The sequence below is a fragment of the Scyliorhinus torazame genome, chromosome 8 (assembly GCF_047496885.1).
Source record: "Scyliorhinus torazame isolate Kashiwa2021f chromosome 8, sScyTor2.1, whole genome shotgun sequence".
In the NCBI taxonomy this organism is placed as follows: Eukaryota; Metazoa; Chordata; class Chondrichthyes; order Carcharhiniformes; family Scyliorhinidae; genus Scyliorhinus; species Scyliorhinus torazame.
In genome coordinates, this window is record NC_092714.1 from 219,987,184 (window position 1) to 220,013,739 (window position 26,556).

Here is a 26,556-nt window from a genome sequence, read left to right on the forward strand (position 1 = left end):
CCTCTAGTGGGTCCGAAATATACAGGAGCAGGTCGTCTGCGTAGAGCGAAACACGATGCTCTCCAACCCCCTCCAGGTTCTTGACGTCCTCAACGCCATGGCAACGGCTCGATTGCCAGGGTAAATAGCAGCGGGGACAGGGGGCACCCCTGCCTTGTCCCTCGGTGCAGCCGAAAATACTCCAACCTCAGTCGGTTCGTGGACACACTTGCTACGGGGGCCTGGTACAGTAGTTTGACCCACCCTATGTATTCCTCACCAAATCCAAATCTACTTAACGCTTCCCACAGGTACTCCCACTCCACCCGATCAAAGGCTTTCTCCCCATCCGTTGCAGCCACTACTTCTGCATCCCCTCCTTCTGAGGGCATCATAGGAGCCTACGTACGTTCGCGTTCAATTGCCTACCCTTGACGATCCCTGTCTGATCCTCGTCAATCACCCCCCGGGACACAGTCCTCTATTCTGGTGGCCAAGATCTTAGCCAGCAGTTTGGCATCTACATTTAGGAGCGATATCGGCCTGTAGGACCCACACTGCAACGGATCCTTGTCCCCTCTGATAACTGCCTTCAAGGCCTCCCAGACCGTCGTCACTGTTACCTCTCCCATATCGTTTGTTGTCGTATAGTTTTGGATGCTCATCCGCCCACAGACCTCCTCATCCGCCAACAATCTCCAATCTCCCACGTCCAATCTCCAGAGAGGACGCTGCCCTGTCTTCGCCCCCAGTCTCCAGTCCGCCCAGTGCGGAGCATGGTCCGAGACCGCAATGGCCGAGTACTCTACCCCCTCCACCCATGGGATTAGCGCCCTGCACCCCCACAACCCTGGACGTGGCCTCAAAGAAGGACATCCAGTACTCAACAAGTCTGGGGCAAGACCAGAACATGAGTGTGGTTGGCCGAGCTTCCCTGGCACCATTCATATTTTTATTCCACCTCCGGGAAGAACCTGCTCATTCTCGTCCAGGTTAGGTGCACCCTGTGCATCACCTTTAGTTGCTTTGTGCTCAGCCCTGCGTACTTGGAGGTGAAGTTTGCACTGTGCAGTGCTTCGATCCAGAGTCCTTCCCCTATCTCCCTGCATAGCTCTTCCTCCCATTTCTCCCTTGTCTCGTCCAGGGGTGAGCGTGCCTCTTCTAATAATCGTCCATACATGTCCGCATAGTTCCCATCTCCCAGCTCACCCACAGTCAGTAGTCTGTCCCGTAGTTAGTGTCCTAGTATCTGGGGAATGTCGTCTCCTTGTGGAGGAAGTTTTTGACTTGGTTATATCTTGGTTCGTTCCCTTTTGGGAGCTGGAACTTGTCCATTAGCTCCCTTAGGGTCGCTTCTCTAGTACCCAGAGGAATGTCCCTGTGTGGAAACTCATCCATTCTGCTCCTGGTTCGTTGACCCAGCCACGCACCCTTCCTATAGTAGCCACCCAGTGGTAGAGCCAGAGGTTGGGAATGGACAGGCCTCCCAAGTTTCTCTTTCTTTGTAGGACCTTCTTCCTAATCCTTGGACACGCGCGCGCAAGCACACATGCTCCAAACTCCTTCAGGAGTCCATTACACCTCCCATGATGTAGAGGAGCAGGTCATCCGCATAGTGAGACACTCTGCTCTCTGTCTCCTCTTCTGATGCCTCTCTGTCCCTTTGCTGCTCGGAGAGTAATTGCCAGTGGGTCAATTGCCAGGGCAAACAGTAGTGAGGACAGTGGGCATCCATGCCTCTGTCAGCCAGAATTATCAAGTTTTGGTGGTGTTTATGTCGTACGCTCATCAAGGAAGCGCTGAACAGTAGTTTCACCCATTTGGTGAACCCCAACCCAAACCATTCCATTCGACCCTGTCGACGGCCTTTTCTGCTTCTCGGGCGATGATCACCTCCGGTGTCCTTTCCCTTGCTCGGGTGATGATCACTCTGCTCTCCAGTCGTCTCGCCAGGACCTTCACCAGAATCTTGGCGTCAGTATTAAGGAGTGAGATGGGTCTGTATGACCTGCACTCTGTCGGGTCTTTGTCCTTTTTAGGGATCAATGATACTGAGGCCTGCGCCAGCGTTAGCAGCAGGGTTCCGCCAGTGCTGGTGCAAACTTTTTGTTAAGTCTGCCGGAATCCGTCCGGTCCCGGCGCCTTCCTTGCCATGACTTCCCTCTGTTCTAATGGTGCTTCCAGGCCCTGTGTCTTGTCCTCCCCAAGACTGACATACCCAGTTCCTCGAGGAACTGCTTCATCTTCGAGTCTCCCTCTGGTGGCTTGGAGATGTACAGCATTCTATAGAAGGCCTTGTTAGTCTCATCTGGCACCACGATTAGTTTGCTGTTCCTGTCGTTCACCCAAGCTATTTCCCTTGTGGCTGCCTGCTTTCTCAGCTGGTGAGTCAGCAGGCAGCTGGCCTTGTCTCCATGTTCATAAAAGATACTTTGTATTTGGTTATGCTGGTGCACTGCTTTCCCAGTGGAGAGCAGGTCAAAGTCCATTTGTAACTTTTTCCTCTCCAGTAGTTCAACGGTCAGGGCAGTGGAGTAACGCCGATCTACCTCCAGTATGGAATCGATTAGTTGTTGCCTAGCCATCCTCTCCTTCCTATCTTTGAGTGTCCTGTATGCAATAATCTGCCCCCTTATAACTGCCTTGAGTGCCTCTCAGAATGTGGAGGATGGGACCTCTCCATTTTGGTTGCAGGTTACAAACCCGCCTATGCCTTGTGATATCAGCTCACAGAGCGCCTCGTCAGTGAGGCCGACCATGTCCAGCCTCCAATGCGGGCGCTGGACCTGCCCATCTCCAACCACACACCTACGTAATGTGGAGTGTGGCCGGAGATTATTATTGTGATGTACTCCACTCCAACTATCCCTGGAAGCACTGATTTTCCCACTACGAAGAAGTTGATCCTAGTGTAGTTTTCGTGGACCTGGGAGAAATCCTTTGGGTGTGAAAACCTCCATGTGTCCACTGCCCCCATCTGCAACATAACATTGTTTTGTTCTCTTGTCATGTTTGACTGTCTCCCTGTTTTGGGGCTGGATCTGACCATCCGTGGGTCCTGTATGCAGTTAAGGTCCCCCCACCTTCCCATACTGAGTCAGTGGGAGTCTATGTCGTGAATTTCTGCCACGGTTTTCTTTACAAAGTCAGCATCGTCCCAATGGCGTTCACATTGACAAGCACCACTGGTTCCCCTTCTCGGACACCACTAACCATCATGCCACCCCCGATTTGCTCGTGTATTAGTGACTCTATCAAAATCTTAATTCTATTTTTGTTAATCATATACCTGTGGAATACTTTGTTTATTTTTATGTTGTTAAATATTTGATTTCCGGTTTCTTCTTTCCTAATTGTTTAACTCTCCTTTCCTAAACTGATCATATTCTCCTTTGTCATCCTCTTTGTTTACATAATATCATATGTCAGTTTATCTACAAATATATTCTCTCATAGTTGGCTTTCTCTCTAATCTATTACTTTGTATTATCAATATATCTCTTAATTATTATCTCAAGCTATATTATATTGTAACCACTACTTCCTATTTCTTGCAGATATATTTCTAATTCACTGGTATTACATTTTGGGAACACTCCAAATATTTTTTTTCATGGGAATGCAAAGGTTTGCTTTAATGTACAAGCTTACTCACCCTCCAGGAATGAATAATCATTTAAGCAAGCAATGTAAAAAGAAATCCTTCTCTTGGTTAAGTACATAGGAAACATTGTGGATTGTCAGTGCAGGATCCTGATGTCGCTGACTGATAGACAAGTTATGCCAACATATTTTCAGTCCCAGACAGAAATTACAAACCAAGCTGATTAAGAAGTGACATTAAGGTGGCACTGTGGCACAGTAGTTTGCACTGCTGCCTCACGGCGCTGAGGAACCCGGGTTTGATCCCGGCCCTAGTTGACTGTCCGTGTGGAGTTTGCACATTCTCCCTGTGTTTGTGTGGGTCTCATCCCCACAAACCAAAGATGTGCAGACTAGGTGCTAAATTGCCAATTAATTGGAAAAAAAATAATTGTGTACTCTAAATTTATAAATAAAAAGAAGTGGCATTAGACTTCTGCAGACAGAAGAGCAGTATGGTTGGGAAGGTGAATTTCTGCGTGATTCTCACAGGATTTGCATCTTTTCTTTAAAACATTCTTTAAAATGACCTCATTTTCTCAAAGAATGTCTCTATAAAGCAGGTGTTCCTATATGTTAATGGTTTATCAGGATTGAGAGCCGAGCTGGTATCTTGTTGTTTCAGTGGGAATAAAGATAGCAGTTAGCGTTATGGTATTCACTGCATTGAGTGGTATTGCTTAAGGGGTAATTTAAACTATTTTCTGGTGTGGTGTTCGTAATAAAGCTTGTTTCAATATACCATACCCCTATTTCTTCATGTAACCACTCCTGGAGCGAGGTATCCTTTCCTCACAATCTTACAAATTAAATGAAAATATTGGGGTTTCTGTACAGTAAGCTAGCCACTGTTGGGGTCTAGTCTGGGATCGTAATATATTTGAAGAGAAAGGCAACAGGGATATTGAAAACAATAAAAAAGAAAAGTGATCAACTAGCCAAGCTTGAAAGATGGCAAAACCCGTGTAGATGGATTGTGGATGCTTGAAGACGCTAAGGAAGTGATGACTGAGGCACTCAAATCAAATTATAAAATTTCAATCGATGTGATAAATTTCAGTAAATATGGAGCTCCGATCTTCAAAATGTGAGTTAAAATTGATCCAGACAACAATGGAGCAGTTCGATGGTGTCTGGTAGAAAGATACTCAAATCTTAATTGAGATAACAAAAATATCTAACAAATGAGGATATAATGAAACATTTGTTTCTTTATGGTTGATTTTCTAATTGAAGGTTGTATTTAACCAATGTTATCCTTTGAACCTTTCCTTTGAACAGTAAATAAGCATGCAGTGGTTGAGGTATTCATAGGCTTTTAGAAACAGTTTCACGCATGTGGAGTCAGGGACTTGGTAGCAGAATGGATTACAAGATGACTGCAAAGTAGAAACAAGAGTTAAAGTATATTCCTCAGACTGGCAGAAATTGAGAAGTGATGTCCAATGGGGAATGACTATTATTTTCCATTTATATGTACGATTAGGACTTGTGGATTGGAGTTATGGTGTAAATTTGCAGATGATGCAAAATTTGGGGGAGGGAGTGATGGCGGGGTGGGTGGTATAGCTAGTAGTTAGGAATGCTACACTAACATACAGGAAGATTAAAAGAAGATTCGCAGAGCGGGAAGATAAGTAGCAAAGTATGTTCAATTTCCGAAATAGCCGGAAGGGTGGGAAGAGACAGCAGAATGAATGGTGGCTTGTGTAAAGTATAAACACTGATATAGACTAGTTTAGATCATTGCCTCCTTGCGGTAAAAAATTAAGTTGAAACTTCAAATAACCCCCCCAGAAAGACGTGCTACCATTTGGACCGTGACATGTTGAAGGATCAGAATATTGAAGAAGCATTTACTCTTAAAGCGAGAAAAAAAGAAATAGATATGGAGGGGGTCACGTGACGCGGGCACGGGAATAGCAGCTTTTCTGTGGGCTCTGGCGCTACTCACCTTTCAGTCCTTCTTTTACCCTGTTTACGGGGCACATGCCTACCTAATCGTGGCGTTAATACTCCAGAGTGTGTCCCTAGAAGAATTTTGGCTGAGTGTTGGAGAAAAAAATGCAGAAGAATCCTAAGAAAGGTGGCAATAAAAGGGAGATAAAATGATAAAAGCAAATTACTGCGGATGCTGAAATCTGAAACAGAAAATGGTAGGAACTCTCAGCAGGTCTGACAGCATCTGTGGAAAGAGTACGGAGCTAACGTTTTGAGTCTTGATGACTCTTCTTCATCAGAAGCAGCGAAAAAGGGAACAGTCGTATATAATGGAGGTGGTGCCGATTTCTCAATGTGGTGACTTGATCCTTGAGCGGGCTCTTGACCCAGCGCAGATGATGACCGCGAACATCATTAGAGTGATAAATGACAAACGTGGCTTGTTGACCCAGAATATTAGTGCTCATGAGAACGAGCTACAGAATACTAATAAAGGCTTGATGAAACAAAGGAAAGAATCCTGAACGTTGGAAATGTTGCTTCCTCAGCTGAAGCTCGCATTAAATCCTTGGAAAGCCAGCTACCTTTTTATGTCAAATCCTGAACGATCTGGGGAACCAAGGCCGGAGGAAGACTGTCCCGGGTCATCGGCCTGCCAGAAGGAATGGAGGATACGAACCCTATAAGTTTTTTGAGAGCTGGCTGCCATGTTTTGTTAAGATGGAGCAGAGCCAGCTACCATGTTTCATTAAGCTGGATGTATCAAGTTGGAAAGGGCACATTGTGTCGCTTCTTTGAGGCCCAGAGATACTCAACATTTCAGGCCCGTAATTATTTACTTTCACAACTTAATGGGTTGTCGGAAATTTCTGGAAGTGGCGAGGTGTGGCAGGACCTGGCTCCATAAGAGGGCAAGGGGCTTATTTTTCCAGGAATTCTTGGCAGCGACACCGCAGACGTGTAGAGGTGTCAAAAAGTTAGAAAATAACTCCAGGCAACTGGAGTGAGTTATGCCCTCGTTTATCCTGCGTCCCTCAGGAAGGTATCCGACAAGTCCGTTAAGACATTTGATACGCTGGCTAATGCCTTGGCTGATGTGAGTCCATAGAAGGTGATAGTTTGGAGTAACAGTCTGCAGCTTGTTGAAATATCGGGTGTTTTCCCTGTTATGATGCCTCTTGTCTGAATTTGTGATATATATCATATTTGTTGGGAGGTTTTGTTGCCAATTTAATGGAATACTATAATAATGTTGCTCTTTAGAGTCGCCAATATGATACTGAGGCTCTTTTTATGATATGATGTTATGTCCCAACAGCGTCGCCAATACTGTGGGTGTTTCTATTTCTCCGACTGAACCACAAGGCTTTCCCGTATATCGGTCAAATGACCACACAACCAGTTAGTCAGTTCAAGTTCAAAGATGGTTTATTTATACACAAGGGTTACTTCGACATGCAAGCACAATATACTACAAGTTAAACTACACCGATCAACTACAATAACCTATACTTAACTTCAGGCGACCGGCACTGTGCAAGTGAATAAGGCCTTTATCTTGATCACATGGCTGGTTTGAAGAAGTGGCCCTGTCTCTGCTGGGCTCATCCGTCAGGTAACGATCGTTGGTCTTGAACTTGGCTGTCTGGTCGTTATGCTGCAGTTGTTTTCTGTTTTTATGTAATGCGGAAGTATTTATACTGTACCATTTTGGTTTTGAAGTTTTGTGTTATTTGTAAAAATGATGAAAACTCTAATAAAAATACATTCAAAAAAATAAAAAAGCAATATCTAAAGGGTGGAATTTTCTGACCCGTCTTTCAGTCTGGTTGTGAAGGTGACCTCCTGTGACAGGTTCCCTGACAGTGGGGCGGGCGAGCCACGCAAACAGACAAAGGCATCGACGGGACTGGAAAATCCCACCGGTGGCTCGTAATACTTAGGCTGCGCCCTAACCCTTTCCCTGTAATCCACTAATCCGACCTAACCTTTGAACACTAAAAGGCAATTTATCATGGCCAATCCATCTAACCTGCACATCTTTGGACTGTGGGAGGAAACAGGAGCACCCAGAGGAAACCACGCAGATTAGGGAAGAATGTACAAACTCCACACAGAGAGTGACCCAAGGCTGGTGTTGAACCCAGTTCCCAGGCGTTGTGAGGCAGCAGTGCTAACCACTGTGCCACCGTGATGCCCCCATGGTGAGCAGCCTCATGCCAAAATTGCGGTGGGGGCGGAGAATCTATTTTCACGCTGTAATCGGGCCCTGCGCCGGTCCGCCGATTCTCTGGGCCCCGAAAATCGCTGTGGCCGCGGAGCACGCCATCCCGCCCTGGAGGGGGGGGGGCCGGCATTGTCAGAGGCCCGCCCAGCAATCCTCCGCTCCCGCCCACCGAGTTCCTGACGGCATGGAACTAACCACTGATTGCAGGTCAGGATGCTGGCAATCCTGAGTCCGCAGCCGCACTGGCCGGGGGCGGGGGAGATCGGAGGCTGGGGGTGGGGGGCCTTATAGGCGGTTGGGGATTAAATTTGCGCAGTTTCAGGCTCGGGCGTGCGGGGGGGGGGGGGGGTTCTCTTTTTTTCGGTGTGGCTCCGCGGTCCGATTACGCCATGGAGCTTGGCGAGGCCGCCGCCGTGTGCATGCGCGGACTCCGAACCGGAAGTGCGGGGGCCCGTATCGCAGCTAAAGCTGCGAGATTTACTCTGGGTCCCTGCTAGCGCCCTGCAGGGCATTGAATTAGTTCAACTTTTTTATAGGAATTCCGGGAGTAAAACTCCACCGTTTTATTGTCGGTTTGGGGACATAGTCTAATTTTGGGAGAATCCAGCCCAGGATCTACCAAGCCGGGTTCCATACTGGGGTGTTCAGTAGAAACATCAGTTGGGATTATAGCAGTATAAATGTCTCAAGATTGAGGAATCTGAACAACGTGAAATCTCAGAGTAGAAAGCAAATATACAACAATCTGTAAAGGAAATATTACCAAAACAAAAATGGAAAAAGAGACAAGGAATGGATGACAGATTAAATATTAGCAATGACGATAGAAAGGGGAAAGAAAAGAAACACACCTGAACATGATAAAATTGAAGGAAACTAAAGAATGCATGTAGTTAAAGTAAATAAAGTCACCATAGTCTCAGATGACCACAGGCTGCTTTCCCTTTTGGGGAGAGCTGACTGGTGGTGATTAACCTGAGGATCACCACGCCTCTGGCGAGGGGCAGGGTTGAGAAGGTGGGGCCTTTATTGATAACCTCAGTTGGTATGAGAATTGAAACTGCGCTGTTGGCCTCGCTCTGCATCACAAATCAGCAGTCCAGCCAACTGAGCTACACCGGCCCCCATTCTAGGTCGGCTGAAGATAAATGATGAAATGAGATGTGTGATGAAGTGTTAGAGCTGGAAAGAAATCACAAAATTGGAGTTATGCACCAAAGATAGAAAAAAGGGACAACGATATACAGTGGATGCTTAAAAAATAAAGATGGTAGCATAAAAGACAAAGATGGTAAATTATTGTTTGAAAGGGTTGCAGTAGCAAAATGATGGACCAGATGTATAAGTGAATCGAGGGAGTCCTCAAGTGATGGTGGTATGAGGGGTCAAACATTATATCAGAGGTGAAGAAAACTCTGGAATTGGTGATTACAGGGAAAGTTCGAGGCTACAGAGAAAGTTCGAGGCATAGATGAAGTAACAACAGAACACCTAAAAGTCCTCTGAGGAACAGAGTTTGAAGTGATAACAGAAATTTGTGGTCAAATATATACCAAAGATGCATTCCAATTGAGTTGAGGTGTTCCTTATTTGTCAATTTACTGGAGAAACCTAAAGCAATGGAGTGCAATCATTTTAGAACTGTAAGTTTATTCACCTCATTAAAGTGATCTTGAAAATCAGAATAGAAATAATATTCAGAATTGAAATAGAAATCAAAAAAATGCAGTCTAGACTTGAACATGTTGGAATATTTAACCAAGAAGAATCTTTGTCGAATATCTAAAAATGAAAAAGAACATTTACATATCTTTCATAGACTATGAAATTTGTTTTTGATGGTTTGTGTTGCTAAAATGTGACATTGATGGTAAAGATTTGAGATTTATCCAGCGCCTATATTGAGACCAAATAGTGAGCATTAGTCTCGAAAATAGATGATAAGTTCTGTTTCAAATGAAATTACGAGTGGAACAAAGCTGTGTACTGTTGTTACAATTATTCAATCTGTGCGTACAACAAATATTCAGAGAATTAGATGTACTTTCCGGAGTAAGAATTGGAGGCAAGAACATAACAAACTTGTGGTGCCCTAACGACAGCGCTACTTACCGAATCAAATAGGCCCGATTAAAATATCGTTGGTCAGGTAAACTTTAGACTTTTAGAATATGGATTGAGTATGAACACCAAATTGGCAAAAGCAATGATTAATTATCACATGTACTTCGGTACATGTGACATGGTAGTTCGAAGGAAGACATTAGAAGGAACAAGATTGAAGCGGATGGTGCCACACTGGAACAAATGGATAAGCTTATGTATTTAGGACAAATTATAACAGAACTTGGCTGATGTGATGCAATGTAGGTTTTGAAGCTTAGCTCAGGGTATATAGCAAGGTTGTCTACCTGTGACTCACCCCTGAGGGTTGAGTTATTGGCTGTGGCTCTGGCCCCATCTAGTGTCTGGAAATCTCTGCCACAGCCATTTCTGGGAGCCCTGAAGGGATTAAGTGCCAATCAGGCAGGTAAGGGGTTCCCAGGCCTGTGAAAGCAAAAATCTGGCATCCAAGAGCTGCTGGTCAGTCAGAGGGTCGGTAGATCTTCAAAATAGGTCCACCCAGAGTGGTGGTCACTGCTGGGACTGCAGGTGATCTGGAGCAACAATCATGAAAATTGTCCCAAAAGGCAGTTGTGTGGGGCGGCTTTGCCAGGGTCAGTTAGTCAGGCAGGCCTGGTGAAGCTCAGAGGAAAGATAGGGCTTTGTGTTTGTACGAGCAGCTGCTTGGCTCTTTGAGTGGCGGTATAAGGGTATCAGGGGTTATGGGGAGAAGGCAGGAAAGTGGGGGTGAGAAACATATCAGTCATGATTGAATGGTGGAGCAGACTCAATGGACCGAATGGCTTAATTCTGCTCCCATGTCTTGTGGATGGGTGAAGATGCCATGGAGAGTTGTACAATTTAATAGAATTGAAGAGTATTGTATTTTGTTCATGTGCTACTTCTTTGTTGGGCTTTCAAGTCTTTTTAATATTTTTGCTTTCTTTTAATTCATGAATCAGAAGGGCAAACGGTATTCTGTTTATGAAACAGGAAAGACTTCTGCGCAAACAGTAAATTTTGGAATGAAAAGTCAAAAGGCTGCAAGTAGTTCATCAATTTGAGTTCTAATGAAAGGTCATTGGCCCGAAATGTTAGCTCTCCACAGATGCTACCTGACCTGCCAACTATTGCCAGCATTTTCGGGAACTTATTTCAGATTTCAAGCATCTGGAGTATTTTGCTTTTAGTAAAGTTGGAAAATTGACAGATGTTATTTCATTTAACTCATGCATTTTCTTTCAACTGATTCATTTTAATTTCTTGTGCTTTTGTAAATTTTATCCCCTTTTAGTTACCAAGATGCCCAAAATACAGCTTGATGGGATCACGATAGATTTTCCTTTCATCCCTTATAAATGCCAAGAGGATTATATGTTGAAAGTGATAGAATGTCTACAAAAGGTAATGTGCTATGTATAATGTGTAATTTTATTCTGCAGTTTTATTTTCACTGTTTTTCCTCCAGGCATTAAAAGAAAATACATCCAACTTTGCAGGAAACCAAGTTGTTATGCATTCATTCATTCAAAGAAGGCAAACATTTACTGCAGTATTAATGGTCCAACAGCAATCCATAAACGTGAACAAAGAACAAAAAAAAGTACAGCACAGGAACAGGCCCTTTGGCCCTCCAAGCCTGCGCCGACCATGCTGCCCGTCTAAACTAAACTTTTCTACACTTCCGGGGTCTATATCCCTCTATTCTCATCCTATTCATGTATTTGTCAAGATGCCCCTTAAACGTCACTATCGTCCCTGCTTCTAACATCTCCTCTGGCAGTGAGTTCCAGGCACCCACTACCCTCTGTAGTGAGGGTAGTGGGTAATGAAATGAATGCAAACATTTCTCACACTGCTCAATAGTGTTGTTACAATAGTATAGTCAGTGCACAGCAAACTGCTTTACTCTAATTCATGTTATAGTACGGAAGTACATTGTAAAATAATTTAAATGTTTTCCTTGTAACATTTAATGTTTGAACCTTCTAATCCTTTGCACCAAGATTGTGTTCAGTGAGGTTTTATGCAATAATCATCCATCTTGCTTGCAGTGGCATAGGATTTAGCATCCCTTTCGAGTCTAGTTAGCTTTGTAACTATAGGGACATTTTATGATCTTGATCTTGCCTCCAGTTGACACAGTTAAGAATATAATTGAAGGTAATCGGGCAATACACGCGCACAAATAGACACACACACATGCGCGCGCGCGCACACACATACTTCACCTCCGGCCAGTCTCATTGATGTCAATTGTAGTACTCCACTTTCTCCATCGCTAAGATCAGCTAACTGAAATGAAATGAATGAAATGAAAATTGCTTATTGTCACAAGTAGGCTTCAAATGAAGTGACTGTGAAAAGCCCCTAGTCGCCACATTCCGGCGCCTGTTCGGGGAGGCTGATACGGGAATTGAACCGTGCTGCTGGCCTGCCTTGGTCTGCTTTCAAAGCCAGCGATTTAGCCCTGTGCTAAACAGCCCCTAACTCTCACGAGACGTGGGATTGAGCCTGGATCATGTTGAGCTATATGGCTTGATACTGTTCTCAATTGAGCCATCAGGGGTGTCTATAATAATGAGAATTTCAAATTATGTGATAAGCCATATAAATAAAACTGGATTAATTATAGCATCTCCAGTTCCAGTTGGCTGAAATGTGACGTTCTTGTTTCTGAAGTCTACTTCCTAGTGGGTGAAAGTCCACAATGGAAAACTATCCTTCATAGTACGATGGAACCACGGCCTGCTTGACCAACAGTTCCAAGGTAGTAGAAAATTGCTGGTCTGTTTACTCGATATCTATTAGTGTCTAGTAGCCTCAATGTTCAAAGCTCAGGTTGAAGTCTGCAACCTTTTACACCAAATGACAGTGGGTATTTGTTTAGTAAATATCTCAGTACATTTAATTGTTTTCTATGTAAAGCGTTTTCTATGAGAATGAGTGTGTGGCTAAAACACTGTTGCAGTAGTAATGCCTGTAGATAATCAGTGATTTCTACTGGGAAGTACTATACCGGTTGATGTTTGTGTATCATAAAACAATGGATCGGGCAGCACGGTGGTGCAGTGGCTAGCACTGCTGCTTCATGGCACCAAGGTCCCAGGTTTGATCCTGGCTCCGGGTCATTGTCCGTGTGGAGTTTGCACATTCTCCCCGTGTTTGCGTGGGTTTCGCCCCCACAACCCAAATATGGGCAGGGTAGGTGGATTGGCCACACTAAATTGCCCCTTAATTGGAAAACATGAATTGGGTATTCTAAATTTATAGAAATAAAAAGAAAGCAATGGGTCTTGACCAGTTATGATATGGGTCATGGGACAGTTTTGTTAAATGTAGTGAAATTGTAAGTATTCTTTATACACTGGTTTTGATTTAGCTTTAAATAGCAAAGAACATGGGCGAAATTCTCCCCCAACGGCGGGATGCCCGCCGACTGGCGCCAAAGCCGGCGCAAATCAGACGGGCATCGCGCCGGCAAAAAGGTGCGGAAGTCTCCGCATCTTTGGCGGCCTAGCCCCAACATTGAGGGGCTAGGCCGACGCCGGAGGGATTTCCGCCCCGCCAGCTGGCGGAAATGGCGTTTGTTGCCCCGCCAGCTGGCGCGGAAATGCGGCGCATGCGCGGGAGCGTCAGCGGCCGCTGTCAGTTTCCCCGCGCATGCGCGGGAGCGTCAGCGGCCGCCGAAAGTTTCCCGCGCATGCGCAGTGGGGAGAGTCTCTTCCGCCTCCGCCATGGTGGAGGCCGTAGCGGAGGCGGAAGGGAAAGAGTGCCCCCACGGCACAGGCCCGCCCGCGGATCGGTGGGCCCCGATCGCGGGCCAGGCCACCGTGGGGGCACCCCCCGGGGTCAGATCGCCCCGCGCCCCCCCCCAGGACCCCGGAGCCCGCCCACGCCGCCTGGTCCCGCCGGTAAATACCAGGTTTGATTTACGTCGGCGGGACAGGCAATTCCTGGGCGGGACTTCGGCCCATCCGGGCCGGAGAATCCAGCGGGGGGTCCCGCCAACCGGCGCGGCTGGATTCCCGCCCCCGCCCAATCTCCGGGAGCGGAGACTTCGGCGGGGGCGGGGGCGGGATTCACGGCGGCCAACGGCCATTCTCCGACCCGGCGGGGGGTCGGAGAATGACGCCCCAGAAGTTTTCCCCTGGGCGCAATCTTACCAAATGGGAACAAGAGACCTGGGCCGGGAAACGGGAGAGAATCACTCCGGACTTTTTCCTCTCCAGTCTGGGGTGATTCTCTGTTTTCCAGGGGACGAGAAGAGCCCCCGTGTACGTCCCACAGCTCTGCCTGCCGGCGGGACCCTGCTGTTCAGACCGCGTGGGCGCCGCAGACATGGTGGAGCCACACAGCGGGCCCGCGCGGAGTAAGGAAAGTCTCCCCAAGATCGCGATGGCCCGCCAATCGGTGGCCCCGATCGCGAGCCTGGCCACCGCTGAGGCCCCCCCCCCCCCCCCCTGTGTCCGATTCACCCCGCCTCCCACCGGGACCACGGCCGCGGGTCCCATTCCCACCGGGTGGTACCAGATGTAAACCACGTCGGCGGGAGTTTGGCTGGTCGCCTGCTGAGAATCGCCGCGGGGGCTTATTTCAGCGGCCCCCGACCGGAGAATCGGTGGCCCGGCTTTGGAGTGGCGTGGCGGGAGTTTCCTGCGCCCCCAGCGATTTTGGACCTGTAGCAAGCTCTAAGAATCCTGGCCCTAGCTTCCTGGTGCTTGCCGTGCCAAGAAACACCATGCTATCTATTGGGACTCTGGTTCTATTCGGGGCTTCACCGGGATTGCCCCACCGAAGCCGCACTTCGTCTGTTTCCAGCACTGAGAAATTCCGCATCCCGATCTTTCAACCATCGCCCCAACTCAGCTATAAGGGGTTCCTGGGGGGCCCACGGCACCCATGCAGGGCACGTCACTGGAAAAATGACAACTTGGCACCCTGGCAATTCCCCTGCTAGTGGGCAGTGGCAGGGTGGCACTACCAGGCTTGCAGTGCCAAGGTGCCCAGGTGGCACCCTGCCCAAAGGCAAGCACCTGGTGGCCTCCGATCCTCTGGAGACCCCCACGAGTACCATTCTGTCTGGTCCCCGTTTGTGGAGACCAGCACTGAACGGCGCCTGCTTTAGGTCTCCAAGGTGAAGGGGTTAGATCCCAATGCCTCGAGTAGATCATGGGAGAGCATATTAGAATGAAACTAACTGTTTCACTCTAATATGCAGGTTTGCTAAATAGCGATCCCACCCACAACGGGCGAGATTCAGATTGCGTGATCGTGTGAGATCTCGGGAGCCATAGTGAGCCGCAGGTATATCCCAGAAGAGGTATCTCCCAGCATCTACCTGCCGCACCGAGCTGCCTTTCGGGTGCAAGGCGGCTGGTAGATCTCTCTCTCTCTTCCCCCCCCCCCCCCCCCCCAAACATGTTTGATTCACAAAACTGGCCGATATGCATGAAGGTTTATTAGTCCACCTGTTTTCCAAACCTTTTCTTGCTCTGAATTTTTGTATTACAGAACTTTGTGTTTCCCTTTCTGTGTCAACTCTGGGAAGAACGTTTTGTTGGTGATATTGCAAACCACAAGAGGATAGTTCATTTTCTCGGGGCATTCTGTTCTTGTTTTTCAGAAGGTAAATGGGATCCTGGAAAGCCCGACTGGCACAGGAAAAACACTCTGCTTGTTGTGTGCTGCTTTGGCATGGAGGGAACATTTAAGAGACAGTATTTCAGCAAATAAAATATCCCACCAGTTGAATGGGGAAGAACTTTTTGATGGCCGGTCTCTGTCTTCATGGGGTAGTGCATCTGTAGGTGCTGATTCAGGTAAGATCAGCTTTCATCTATACCCCCATCAGTTGTCTGTCTTCCAGACTGCCGTGATTAACACTAAAGTTCACTTCGATGGGCACTGGCACCCCCTCAGCTTTGAAAACAAACCAATGGCAGTTAAGTAACAATGGGACCTCCTCTTGGGTCCTAACCTGACGTTCATAAATGTGCATTGTTCTCCCATGGGACATATGAGGTAGAGCTGAAAATTGGAATTGACTATTTTTTCCCCTTCCTGGCCCTGATCCACTGATACCAATTGCAGTGCTACCATCGCTGCATCTGCTTTGCCCTTGTTTTAGACCAAACCTGGAAAATTCATATGAATTGTTTAAAAAGCCTACCTTAATGAGCTCAGTGAGTACAAATGTTCCACTGTGCGATACTTACTTGGAAATAGCATTACTTGAACCTGGTGCAACAGCTGAATAGGTAACTTGAGGTAGCACAAGTAGAGTTGGGAGTTTTTAAAAGACCTTTTGCTGGTGAGGTTTTGAAAATAGATACATTTTATGTGTGAATCGTGAGCATTGATATTAAGTGTTGCCAAAGCCCCACTGTTCTTGAGCTTGAAAAGAAAAAATGATTATTTTATTCTATTGGCTACCAGTTAGACCTATACCTGTGTAGAGTAGTCTCAACTCTCCTGAAGATTAAATCGTGCACTTTGCCAGCATCTGCACAAATCACAGTAATTTTGGTGAAGTATTTGAGGGCTATTGCTGCCTTTAGAACTTTAATATGTTTTGCCATTTCAGAGCTAAAGGATGAGGACGTTTATATATTTAAAAAGTTACTTATTTTGCCCATAAATTAATTGGTTGTTAGTTGTGTCTAATTTTCTCAAGTACTATAGGGAAACAAAATCCAAAATGAAACATAACTGGCTTTAAATCCCTTGCATTGAATTTCTTTTTGAGCATGTGACATCCCCACATCGTATGTCCATTAGTTGAATAACTTTGAAGGCCTCTGATGGTCTAACATGACTTTTGCTTGATTCATTTGGAACATACTAGCAGGTAGAGAATAATCCCAAACTGTTGTGATGAGTTGGGTAGCATAATGGAGGCATGAAACCCTACATTGTGTCATTCATGTGATGTTAATGCCACTGTTGTATACATTAGTACTTTAAATACTACTTTAGTTAGAATGTATTCTAAAAATAAAATACTCCTTATTTAAGATAATGAATTAATTGTTTAAAAAACACAATTATCACTAATTTTAAATGGCTGGTCGATGATAAATTCGCAAAAGTAACTGAGCAAAGGTTTCCCCACACCCTTGATTAAGTCACATACAATTTTGTTAAATTAAAGGGCTCTTTAAGCAGTGCTATATTCAGACATTATGGGGTGACTTTAAAAAAAAAAAGAGACAAATCAGCAACATGGTCCAGGAATTGTTTCTAGATACAATGTGAATTTGGGTTTTAGATTATCAGTTGTCTATTGAATTGAAGTAATTATTTCAGGTAATACTTGCAACTTTTTTTGGCGAGATTATATGTACATATGTCTTGTAACTTTCTGTACATTTAGATTTGCCTGTCTTTGAAAGAATTCCTGCCTTTTGAATATATTTTGTACCTTCTGTCGCTTTCAAAATATTCCTGCCCAGTTTAGGAAGCTATTGTGTGAAACATGTCTTGTCTGCTGTCAGAATGTACTGTGGTGATTGGCCATGAATTGTTTGTGACTGGTTCTGCGACTTCACTAATTTGAAACCAAGTCATATAAAGAGAATTGCAGGTGATTAAATTCTTGGCCAAAGAGGAAAGAAATTCCAGAACCTAACTTGGCAGCTGAAGTTCTGGTTGCTGGGGTGGAGCAATTAAAACCAGGGATGGACAAGAGGCTAGAATTGGATGAGCACTCAATGGTATTTGAGTCACTCAATTCTGCTTCGGTGGCTATTTCATTCAAGCTTTGTCTTTGTCAGCTGTTCAATGTGCATGTCAAATTTCTGTTTTGGGGAATATACCATTGGTTTCAGAGAAGCAATGAATGCCCTTCAATTTTGAGGCAAGTCTCTAGATAGTTTGATAACCATCTCTGTTACAGTTTTCCCCACTTTAATATCGTCCTAATCATTATATGCTTCCGATAAGTGACATCGTGCTGTGCCAAGTCAAGCGTTTAAATTAAGTAAGTGGGTCTTTATAACGCGAGTGAAATTTCTCAATCTTTTAATACCTATATTAGAATAGCAGTTCACAGTCCAGTTGTGTCTTCATTGCAAGCCTGAGAACCATTTTATGTTGCCCAATGATCATGCACATAGTGGGTGGAATTTTCCCCTTGCATCCTCCCAGTGACCGGAAATTCCCACCGAGGTCAATGGACCTTAAATGGTCCGCCAAATCTTCGGCCAAATCGCCCGGAACGATTCCTGTGGGGGGGGGGACCAGAAGATTTACCCCAGTGATTTAATTATAGGAAGACAGGAAAAAATACCTGACTGATCTGGCTGTCACATTGTCAATATCTTCCTGACATGTTTAGGAGTTTAACAGTCCTGGCTTTACTAGTGTTTAAACTTGAACCTAATTTTGCAAGTCTCGTTGCCTCACTTTTACTTTTTAAGTGATGTGTTAATATTATCTGAATTTTTCCACTCAGCAAGTTACAGTGATATCCCAAAAATTATTTATGCCTCAAGGACACATTCACAACTCTCTCAAGTTATTAATGAACTAAGGAGCACAGCATACAGGTGAGATATTTCTTTTGAAGCAGCTCAGTTAATCTTCTGCATTTTCTGAACTTCAGTAACTGTCCATTAAATCTAAGCTAGTGAACTATCACTAGATAGTTTTTGGTAGCATACCTGAGTGTAAACAATCTTAGCACTGTTAATAATGTGTGTTGCTTAATTGGCAATATGCCAATGTATTGTTTAAACAATTTAGCAGCTATTGCCTGCACTGTTGAGATTATGGATCAGGTTTTGGGTCTGGACCCAATAACAGGATGGGGGTCCTGACCCAGCATTGTGAGAGAGACGATGACCCAGCAGTAATTTCCATTAATTTGACAAATTAGTGGCCAGAGGATTGGCTCACTGTCCAATCAAGGATGGTGGACGGGCTCTCTAAGCTTGATGGTCAAGAGGAAAGGTGGAGAATGTGGCCTGCAGGTCGACTGGACAGTTCCTCTTGGGGAAAATGGCCTGGGGTTGGGGATTGTGCCAGTATGCTGGGCAATGTATGTAATAACATGCATTCCAAAGGACCAATGTGAACTAGTTCAGATTATGTTGTAGAATTCAATCTCTATTGCAGGAAGTCATTGTAAACTGTGCTGCATGACAGTTTTAAGAGTAAGAATGATTTTATATCCTTCAATTTATCTACCCTTGGTGGGTAGACAACTGATGGTTTTCCGGTTGCAGTGCAGTCGATGCTGCAATTTTACTTCAATGGTTGTTGATTTTCGAGTTGCAATTTGTGTGTTGGCTAAAATTATTTTGGGTGACATCTGGCACTGTTGGGCAAATTAATCTGGTTCTTCGCTTTGTGGAACTGCACATTCATGCTCTGCTGTTTATATTCATTTATGTTGTGTTCAACTTAATAGTTTATGAATGCTTGTATAGGCAATGTGGTGGAAAGTAAAGTAAGTTAGAGTTAGAATGAATGACAGTTACATTGCAACTTCTCTTTTCACTCCCATTACATGTGTAGACCAAAGATGTGTGTTCTTGGGTCACGAGAACAGCTATGCATCCATCCTGAAGTGATGAAGCAGGAAAGTAATCATGTAAAGGTAAAAACGTTTCTGAATTGTATTTAGATTATTTTTCTTGCGTTGATTTCTCTAGTTACGGTCATTATCTTTGCACTTTTGTTCTTTGCCTGCTTTTGTCCTGTAAATCGTGTGGAGAGCCCAACTTATTCATGATATTATGTTAGCACATAATATAAAAAGTACAAGAGATGATAAACAAAATGAAACTGTTTTGAAATAGTATTTAAGGAAATTGGAATGCGCTTAATGTGTTGATGCAAATCAGAAACAATTGAAGGCAATTGCTAGAATGCAAAATCAATAAGTGATTATATGAAGGAGCAAACATTTTTCTGCCTGGTACATGTTGACTGGATATCAGTCTTTAATGCCAACTAACTAATTGGAGAAGCATCTGTGCCGTAAGCTTTATTATTGAAAAAATGCAGGGAAAAATGCAGAGAACGTTTATTTGAGAAATAATATTCGTAACTGTGCAGATATGCAACATCATGAATAAAATATTGTATTTTGAGTTTTGCATATTGTAAAAATGATTCAAAATTTCATTAGGATAGGATTCAAGCATCTATCTTTTCTCTGGAAGGGTTGTTTGTTGTGCAGTTGTTTATATTGGGTTGCTTGAAATGTCTCTGCAAATATCTGTGAAAACTGACTACATTTCCTGCTGTCGGATCATTTAGTGTGTTCCTCTTATTGGTAACCTTATACTTCATAAGACGTCCTGTGGTGCAATATCCTGCCTCTTGAGCCAGAAGCTCAGTGTGTGAGGTTGCACCTCAGGACTTGATGGCCAATGAAGATGTGTTCATAACACGGTCAAACAAGTTGCATATCAACTTATGAATCCTTCCAGCGCACACTAATGGCAGACAGTGAGTGGAAGAGATTCTTGGTCAGCCTTGTCCATTCCGTTCTCTTCCCAAACCTAGTGGTGCACTCAGCCAGACTTTGGTCTGTTTCCACAGCTAGTTATTCCTGGAACAAGTCACTAGTCTCTCATCCGAGGCATATAATTTGAGGGCGCCATTCCATGTCCAGCGTGGCTGACCAGAAGTCCCTCCTGCTCTTAGCACCAGCTAAGTAAACACAGCTGCAAAAACAGAATTGTGCTTGAACTGAAAATCTTACCAAGAAATTATACGTGGGCAGTGTGGGAAACAAATGCTGCACTCCACACGAAGGATTGTGTTTGGAAGGATTTGCAAGTTGATACTCAACCTGTTTGAATGTGTTATAAACATGCCTTCCTTGACTGTCAAGACCTGGGGTGGAACTCGAACCTGGAATTTCTGGCTCAGAGGCAGGGATGCTCCCCACTGCGCCACAAGACCAGTCAGCCTTGTGATAGAAATTAATTTGGAGCATCTACCATATCCATAGCTCCAGATTACAGCATGGAGGTAAAAGCAACTCTGACTCCGAGTGAATTACAGCATACTACCACACCTTATAGCTAACTCTGCTCGCCGTGAATTGTTAAATGCATAAGGTGTTTGTCATAACCTGCACCCGCACGGGACTTGTGGGGTCGGAACAATTGTATTCCCCATGTCCCTTGCGGAATACGGGTCAGCTCAGACCCGGTTGGGTACCACTGGGAACAGTGTTACCTTAAACCTTGTAAATAAACCGTTGTTTCTTTTGTTGCAACTCAATGTGGACTCCCTATGTCTTCATTTTAAAAAAAAAAGTATTATGAACTTAAGTTTAAATTACTGTTTGGCGTTATCAAAGTGTGTAATATTGGTGTTTGAGGTACCCTGGAACCCCTGTCTGAGAAGAGCATTCCTTCGTGTGGAGTGCAGCATTTGTTTCCCACACTGCCCACGTATAATTTTTTTGGTAAGATTTTCAGTTCAAGCACAATTCTGTTTTTGCAGCTGTGTTTACTAAGAGCCAGCAAAGCCTACACTCATTTCATGCAGGTCTTTTAAGTTGCCAGAGAGAAGACATTAATTCAATCAGACTGGCTGGATTCAAACAGATGCAAACATTTTCTGCCCAAGCCCATAGATGCAGGCGTTTTAACCTTCTGTCGCCAGTAGGGATGACTTTTTTTTTTTGCAAATTCAATTTCAGAAAAATTTGTTCTGAGAGCATTGTTGTACTTTTATGAGGCTTTCAAGGAGAATCAGGTTCGCAATAATTCTTTCATCCTGGCTGCCATTTTCCTAATTTCAGAATTAATTCACTGGTACTTCCGCAGAGAAAAGATGAGGGAGAATATCAGTCAAAACTGGGATTCAAGTTTGAGTTCCCCAGACAGGATTCCGCGGAGCAGTTAGATTTATCTAATGGTTTCTCTGTTCCTGTTCTATTTAAAATTGGTGATACATTAAAAGACATTCTGGATGTTTCCCCTGATGGTTCAGTGAATATCTGATCTATTCTGATCAAGAAGTTCACCAATTTGTATCCTGCTGTGTGCTAATTTAGTTGCTTTTAACCAGCACACAGCTGTTGGAGTGTTGTAATTGACCTTGCAACCCTGGGTTAGGGAGACTAAATGGAAATTTAATGGTAGTTTCAAATGCTGATTCCCATACCTCAAATAATCAGACGTATTTATGTGCGCAGGATATACCAACTTGAGACTTTTTATTTTTCTTTCAGATCCACATGTGTCGAGCAAAAACATCGACCCGCACTTGCCACTTCTATAACAATGTGGAGGGTAAGAGTTTAATACATGAATTCTAATACTGAGAATATGCATTTTCTGTCATTAGAAAGTACTCCTGTTTCGTTTAACACTTTGCTACCTCAGGCTACGGCCTATCTCAGTTACTTTTCAGCTTTGAGCTGAGCTTCATTTCCTGTACTGTATTGATTCTATTACTAGATCAGATTCTCCCAACTCCATAACATGACCACCTTTGCCCCATCTTGCTCCCATGAACTAGCTGCTGAAACATAAAGCCATGCTATTAGCATTCAGGAGCTCAATTTCTTTAGCACTTGCTTACTCGTCTCCACAGAGTCCATAAATTACAACGCACCTTCACTATCTCCTGTATTCATTATCCCCATGCTTGCAAATCTCCACAGGTTCCCTGTGCCACAATCAATTGACTGCACTTTCAAATCTTTCTGTGGTCGTCTTCATTTTAGGCCCATTAATGGTTCCCCCTTCCATAATGATGGCTTGAGTGCTGCAGTCAGGAGGAATTTTTAATCTTTCCCAATGCTGCAGAGAGCACCTCCAATTTAAAGCTTCTTCGTGGTAGGGCTTCCAGTGCTAAGTTATAGTCTGTCCTTTGCCTGGGGTGGTGGATTAAACCACCGATTTTCATCATTAATTCAATCTGTATGTAGCCCTGTCACGCCTTGCTGTTTCTACAGTTGAATTTGAAAATTGCCACAGGCTGTTAGTTGAGGTTCTTTTTTAATTAGTTTTCTTTACCAAAGAGTTCATATCACATTATTTTGTTAATCCTTCCACTGTCACAGAAGCAGGAGATATTTATTTTTGCTGCTTTAAACTTTGGTCCTTTCTGGCCTTTTTATTCTGATTTTTATAAAAACTGAATAAGTTTTGACTCTAGCTGGAAATTTTGCTGCAAAATGGATACAGCTGATAATTAAATGCAACATGCCGTCAGCAGCATTTTTCACAACATATGGGTTTTGTGAATGTTATTCGGCGGGAAAGCGAACTCCCAATCTTGTCCTTTAATTTACATGTAAAATGCAGTTCAAGAATTAGGAAGTGTTACACATCTGAAAGCACCTGAGATGTATTTTTATTGCTGGCTGAGATGAACTTATTCATACGATTTGCTGCTGTGCAAAATTGGGAAATGTTGCAAACACTCGGCAAGTCAGGCAGCATCTGTGGGAAGAAGAGACAACTGACGGGTTTATTGATGCAATTAGAACAAGGGGAGTGAAACTTAGTCTGGAGGGGATGATGTCACTAATCACTTCAGTCACTTACTGAACTAAAGCATTGAAGAAACAAATGAGTAGCATCAAAAGGAGCAGTAAAAAAGTTACGTGCGAGATACATGACCTGTAAAATACATCAAATTTCTATATTAATGGTTAAATGTTATGGTATCACAAGACAAGAGGAGGTATACTTGGAGAAATCAAATAAAGCACAGAAAGTATATAATGCTGGAAAAACTGACCAGATCTGGCAACCTCTGTAGAGAGAGAGAGAGAGACCGAGATAAATTTTCACATCTGTATGACTTCAGATTCTGAAGAAGAATGGTAGTGGACTTGAAACATTAACTCAGTTGTCAGACCTGCTGAGTTTTTCTTGTTTTCAGTTCAGATTTCAAGTATCTGCATTTTATTCTTACAGAGAATGTGTAAGTGGCTGAGGTAGAATTTGAAGTCTGGGGAAACTAACGGAACACAGTGAATTTCAACAACCCCGAAGCCTTGGGTGGCATTAGGGGTTGAGAAAGCATACAAAGTTTTGAAATATCCTTCTATTTTCTCAGGCCAAAGATTCCATTCAAAAGGATCCTCAATCTGGTTTCCCATGTTCTTGCTGTCAGCCAACAGGTTCTTGTCCACTCTTCATTGGGCCCCCCCCCCCAAGAACAATGATGGAGCTTCCTTTGTCTTCACCTTGTACTTTACCAGCCTCGATATTTGACAGATGATTTCATTTGCAACATCTCTGATGTAGTTCAACCACAATATATGTCTTCCCCTCTTCTTTCCCAGGCACTGGTCCAGCAGCCTGATTTACTCTTCAACCTCCTCTGCCACCTGCTCTTCTATTCCTGGCGGAGATACAACACCTGCCCATTCGCTTCCTCCCATTCCGCTGTTCAGGACCCCATACACTTCTGAGTGAGAGAACAATTTCTATACTGTGTATTCTGCTGCAGATTGTTGAGAGCAAATGCATAAAGAGGTGACCACTTTGCTGAACATCTACCTTACACCCACAGAGTGACCACGTGCCCTCTTGTCACTTGCCACTTTAGCTGTTTCTCTGAATTCTGGCCTGATTTGTCTTCTCTTGAAATCCTTGGAACAGCACTGCACCTTTTCTATCAAATGTTCGGTAAGCCTCTGGTGTGAATGACACTACATATGCACACTTCTAAAAACACTCCTCCTGTTAATTATGATCCCTATGCTTTTTCATTAAGAATTTCATGAAACATGTGAGATGGTTAACTGGCTTGAACTTCAGCCTTATCAATATGAAATTAATAGAGGAGGAAGATGGGAACAAGAGCAGGTCATTCATCCTCTTAGTCTTTGTTGCCATTCAGACCGTAGCTGGTCTGCACCTTAAATTCATTTACTTGCCTTTGCTTTACAATAACTTGATACCCATGCCTAATTAGCATCTATTGATTTGAGATAAAATTTCTATTGACCAAGCATCAAGATTTTCATGACCCTTTATTTGGAAAAAGTACTTCCCCATTTTAGTTCTAAATGTTATTTGTCTGATTTTAAGTTGGCCTCTTTCTAGATTCCCATGCAGTGGAGACTGTTTACCCATATTGTCAAATCCATTTATTTTTTAAACATTTCAATTGGATTACTTCCCAACATTCTATTCTCAAGAGAATATAAATCCAGTTTATACAGCCAATCCACAACGTAACACTTTTTAACTCTTGGCTTTCTCATGAATCTACATTGTATACCACTCTTCTGAATTTCAGTATCCTGAACTGAATGCAGTATTCTAGATAGTGTTTGACAAAAGATTTATACAACTGCAGCATGATTTATCCCCAACCCCCCATTCATGTTCAAGCCCCTCTAGTGATAAAATTGAGTATTAAAATGAAGAAATACATGGCAAAGGAAGCTTTATTGAATTTGTGCATTGTATTGTAAAACAAAATTTTATTAAAAACAAAAATGTCAATCCTTGATTTCTTGGATCTAATTCACCAATTGAAAAAATATGTTGAAAGACTGCACATTCAGTAGAAAAGTTCAGTTGAGTAGGTCAAACGCTGTGGGGAAATATTGAATCTTCAGAATGACCCATCGGATTTTAAAGTCAAATCACAAATAAGACCATGTGCGCAGTAAGTCAGATAAATGCCTGGTATAAAATGCAGAGGTGGAGCGCCAATCAGGAGTCACAACTCAGGATATTAAGCCAATGGGGAACAAAGGGGGGGAGGGGGCGTTCCAAAAGTACACATGTATAAAAACGCTTGATCTTTATTGCGCGTGGGTCTTTTCTTTGTTCTCTGGTTCTTGTTCGCTTCTTTTGTTCCTTTGTTTCTTTTTTATGTCTGAATTTGTACCAACTACGTTTTGCAATAAACTCAATCTAAACTGAGCACCAGGCTTCGATTCTTGTGAGAAAATAAGAGATCCTACAAATGCTAACCAAAATATTAAAGCCACTGGACTGAATTTTTAATTAAAATATGTTCAGACATCTCGGGCAAAATTCTCCCCCAACGGTGGGATGTCCGCCGACTGGCGCCAAAGACGGCGCCAATCAGACTGGCATCGCGCCGGCCCAAAGGTGCGGAATGCTCCGCATCTTTGGCGGCCTAGCCCCAACATTGAGGGGCTAGGCCGACGCCGGAGGGATTTCCGCCCCGCCAGCTGGCGGAAATGGCGTTTGTTGCCCCGCCAGCTGGCGCGGAAATGCGGCGCATGCGCGGGAGCGTCAGCGGCCGCTGTCAGTTTCCCGCGCATGCGCAGTGGGGAGAGTCTCTTCCGCCTCCGCCATGGTGGAGGCCGTAGCGGAGGCGGAAGGGAAAGAGTGCCCCCACGGCACAGGCCCGCCCGCGGATCGGTGGGCCCCAATCGCGGGCCAGGCCACCGTGGGGGCACCCCCGGGGTCAGATAGCCCCGTGCCCCCACCCAGGACCCCGGAGCCCGCCCACGCCGCCTGGTCCCGCCGGTAAATACCAGGTTTGATTTACGTCGGCGGGACAGGCAATTCCTGGGCGGGACTTCGGCCCATCCGGGCCGGAGAATCCAGCGGGGGGTCCCGCCAACCGGCGCGGCCCGATTCCCGCCCCCGCCCAATCTCCGGTACCGGAGACTTCAGCGGGGGCGGGGGCGGGATTCACGGCGGCCAACGGCCATTCTCCGACCCGGCGGGGGTTCGGAGAATGACGCC

The 26,556-nt window shown here is 44.5% G+C and overlaps 1 protein-coding gene across 1 annotated transcript in view; it reads left to right on the forward strand.

The window, feature by feature from the left end:
• rtel1 (regulator of telomere elongation helicase 1) overlaps window positions 1–26,556 on the forward strand; it is a 121,054-nt gene that overhangs the window by 7,914 nt on the left and 86,584 nt on the right. Inside the window, exons 2-6 of the mRNA XM_072515554.1 lie at window positions 11,187–11,296; window positions 15,519–15,714; window positions 18,348–18,441; window positions 19,412–19,493; window positions 22,092–22,152. Of these exons, the coding sequence (XP_072371655.1) occupies window positions 11,195–11,296; window positions 15,519–15,714; window positions 18,348–18,441; window positions 19,412–19,493; window positions 22,092–22,152 (535 nt within the window). The 5' untranslated portion in view covers window positions 11,187–11,194. The remainder of the gene's footprint in view (window positions 1–11,186; window positions 11,297–15,518; window positions 15,715–18,347; window positions 18,442–19,411; window positions 19,494–22,091; window positions 22,153–26,556) is intronic.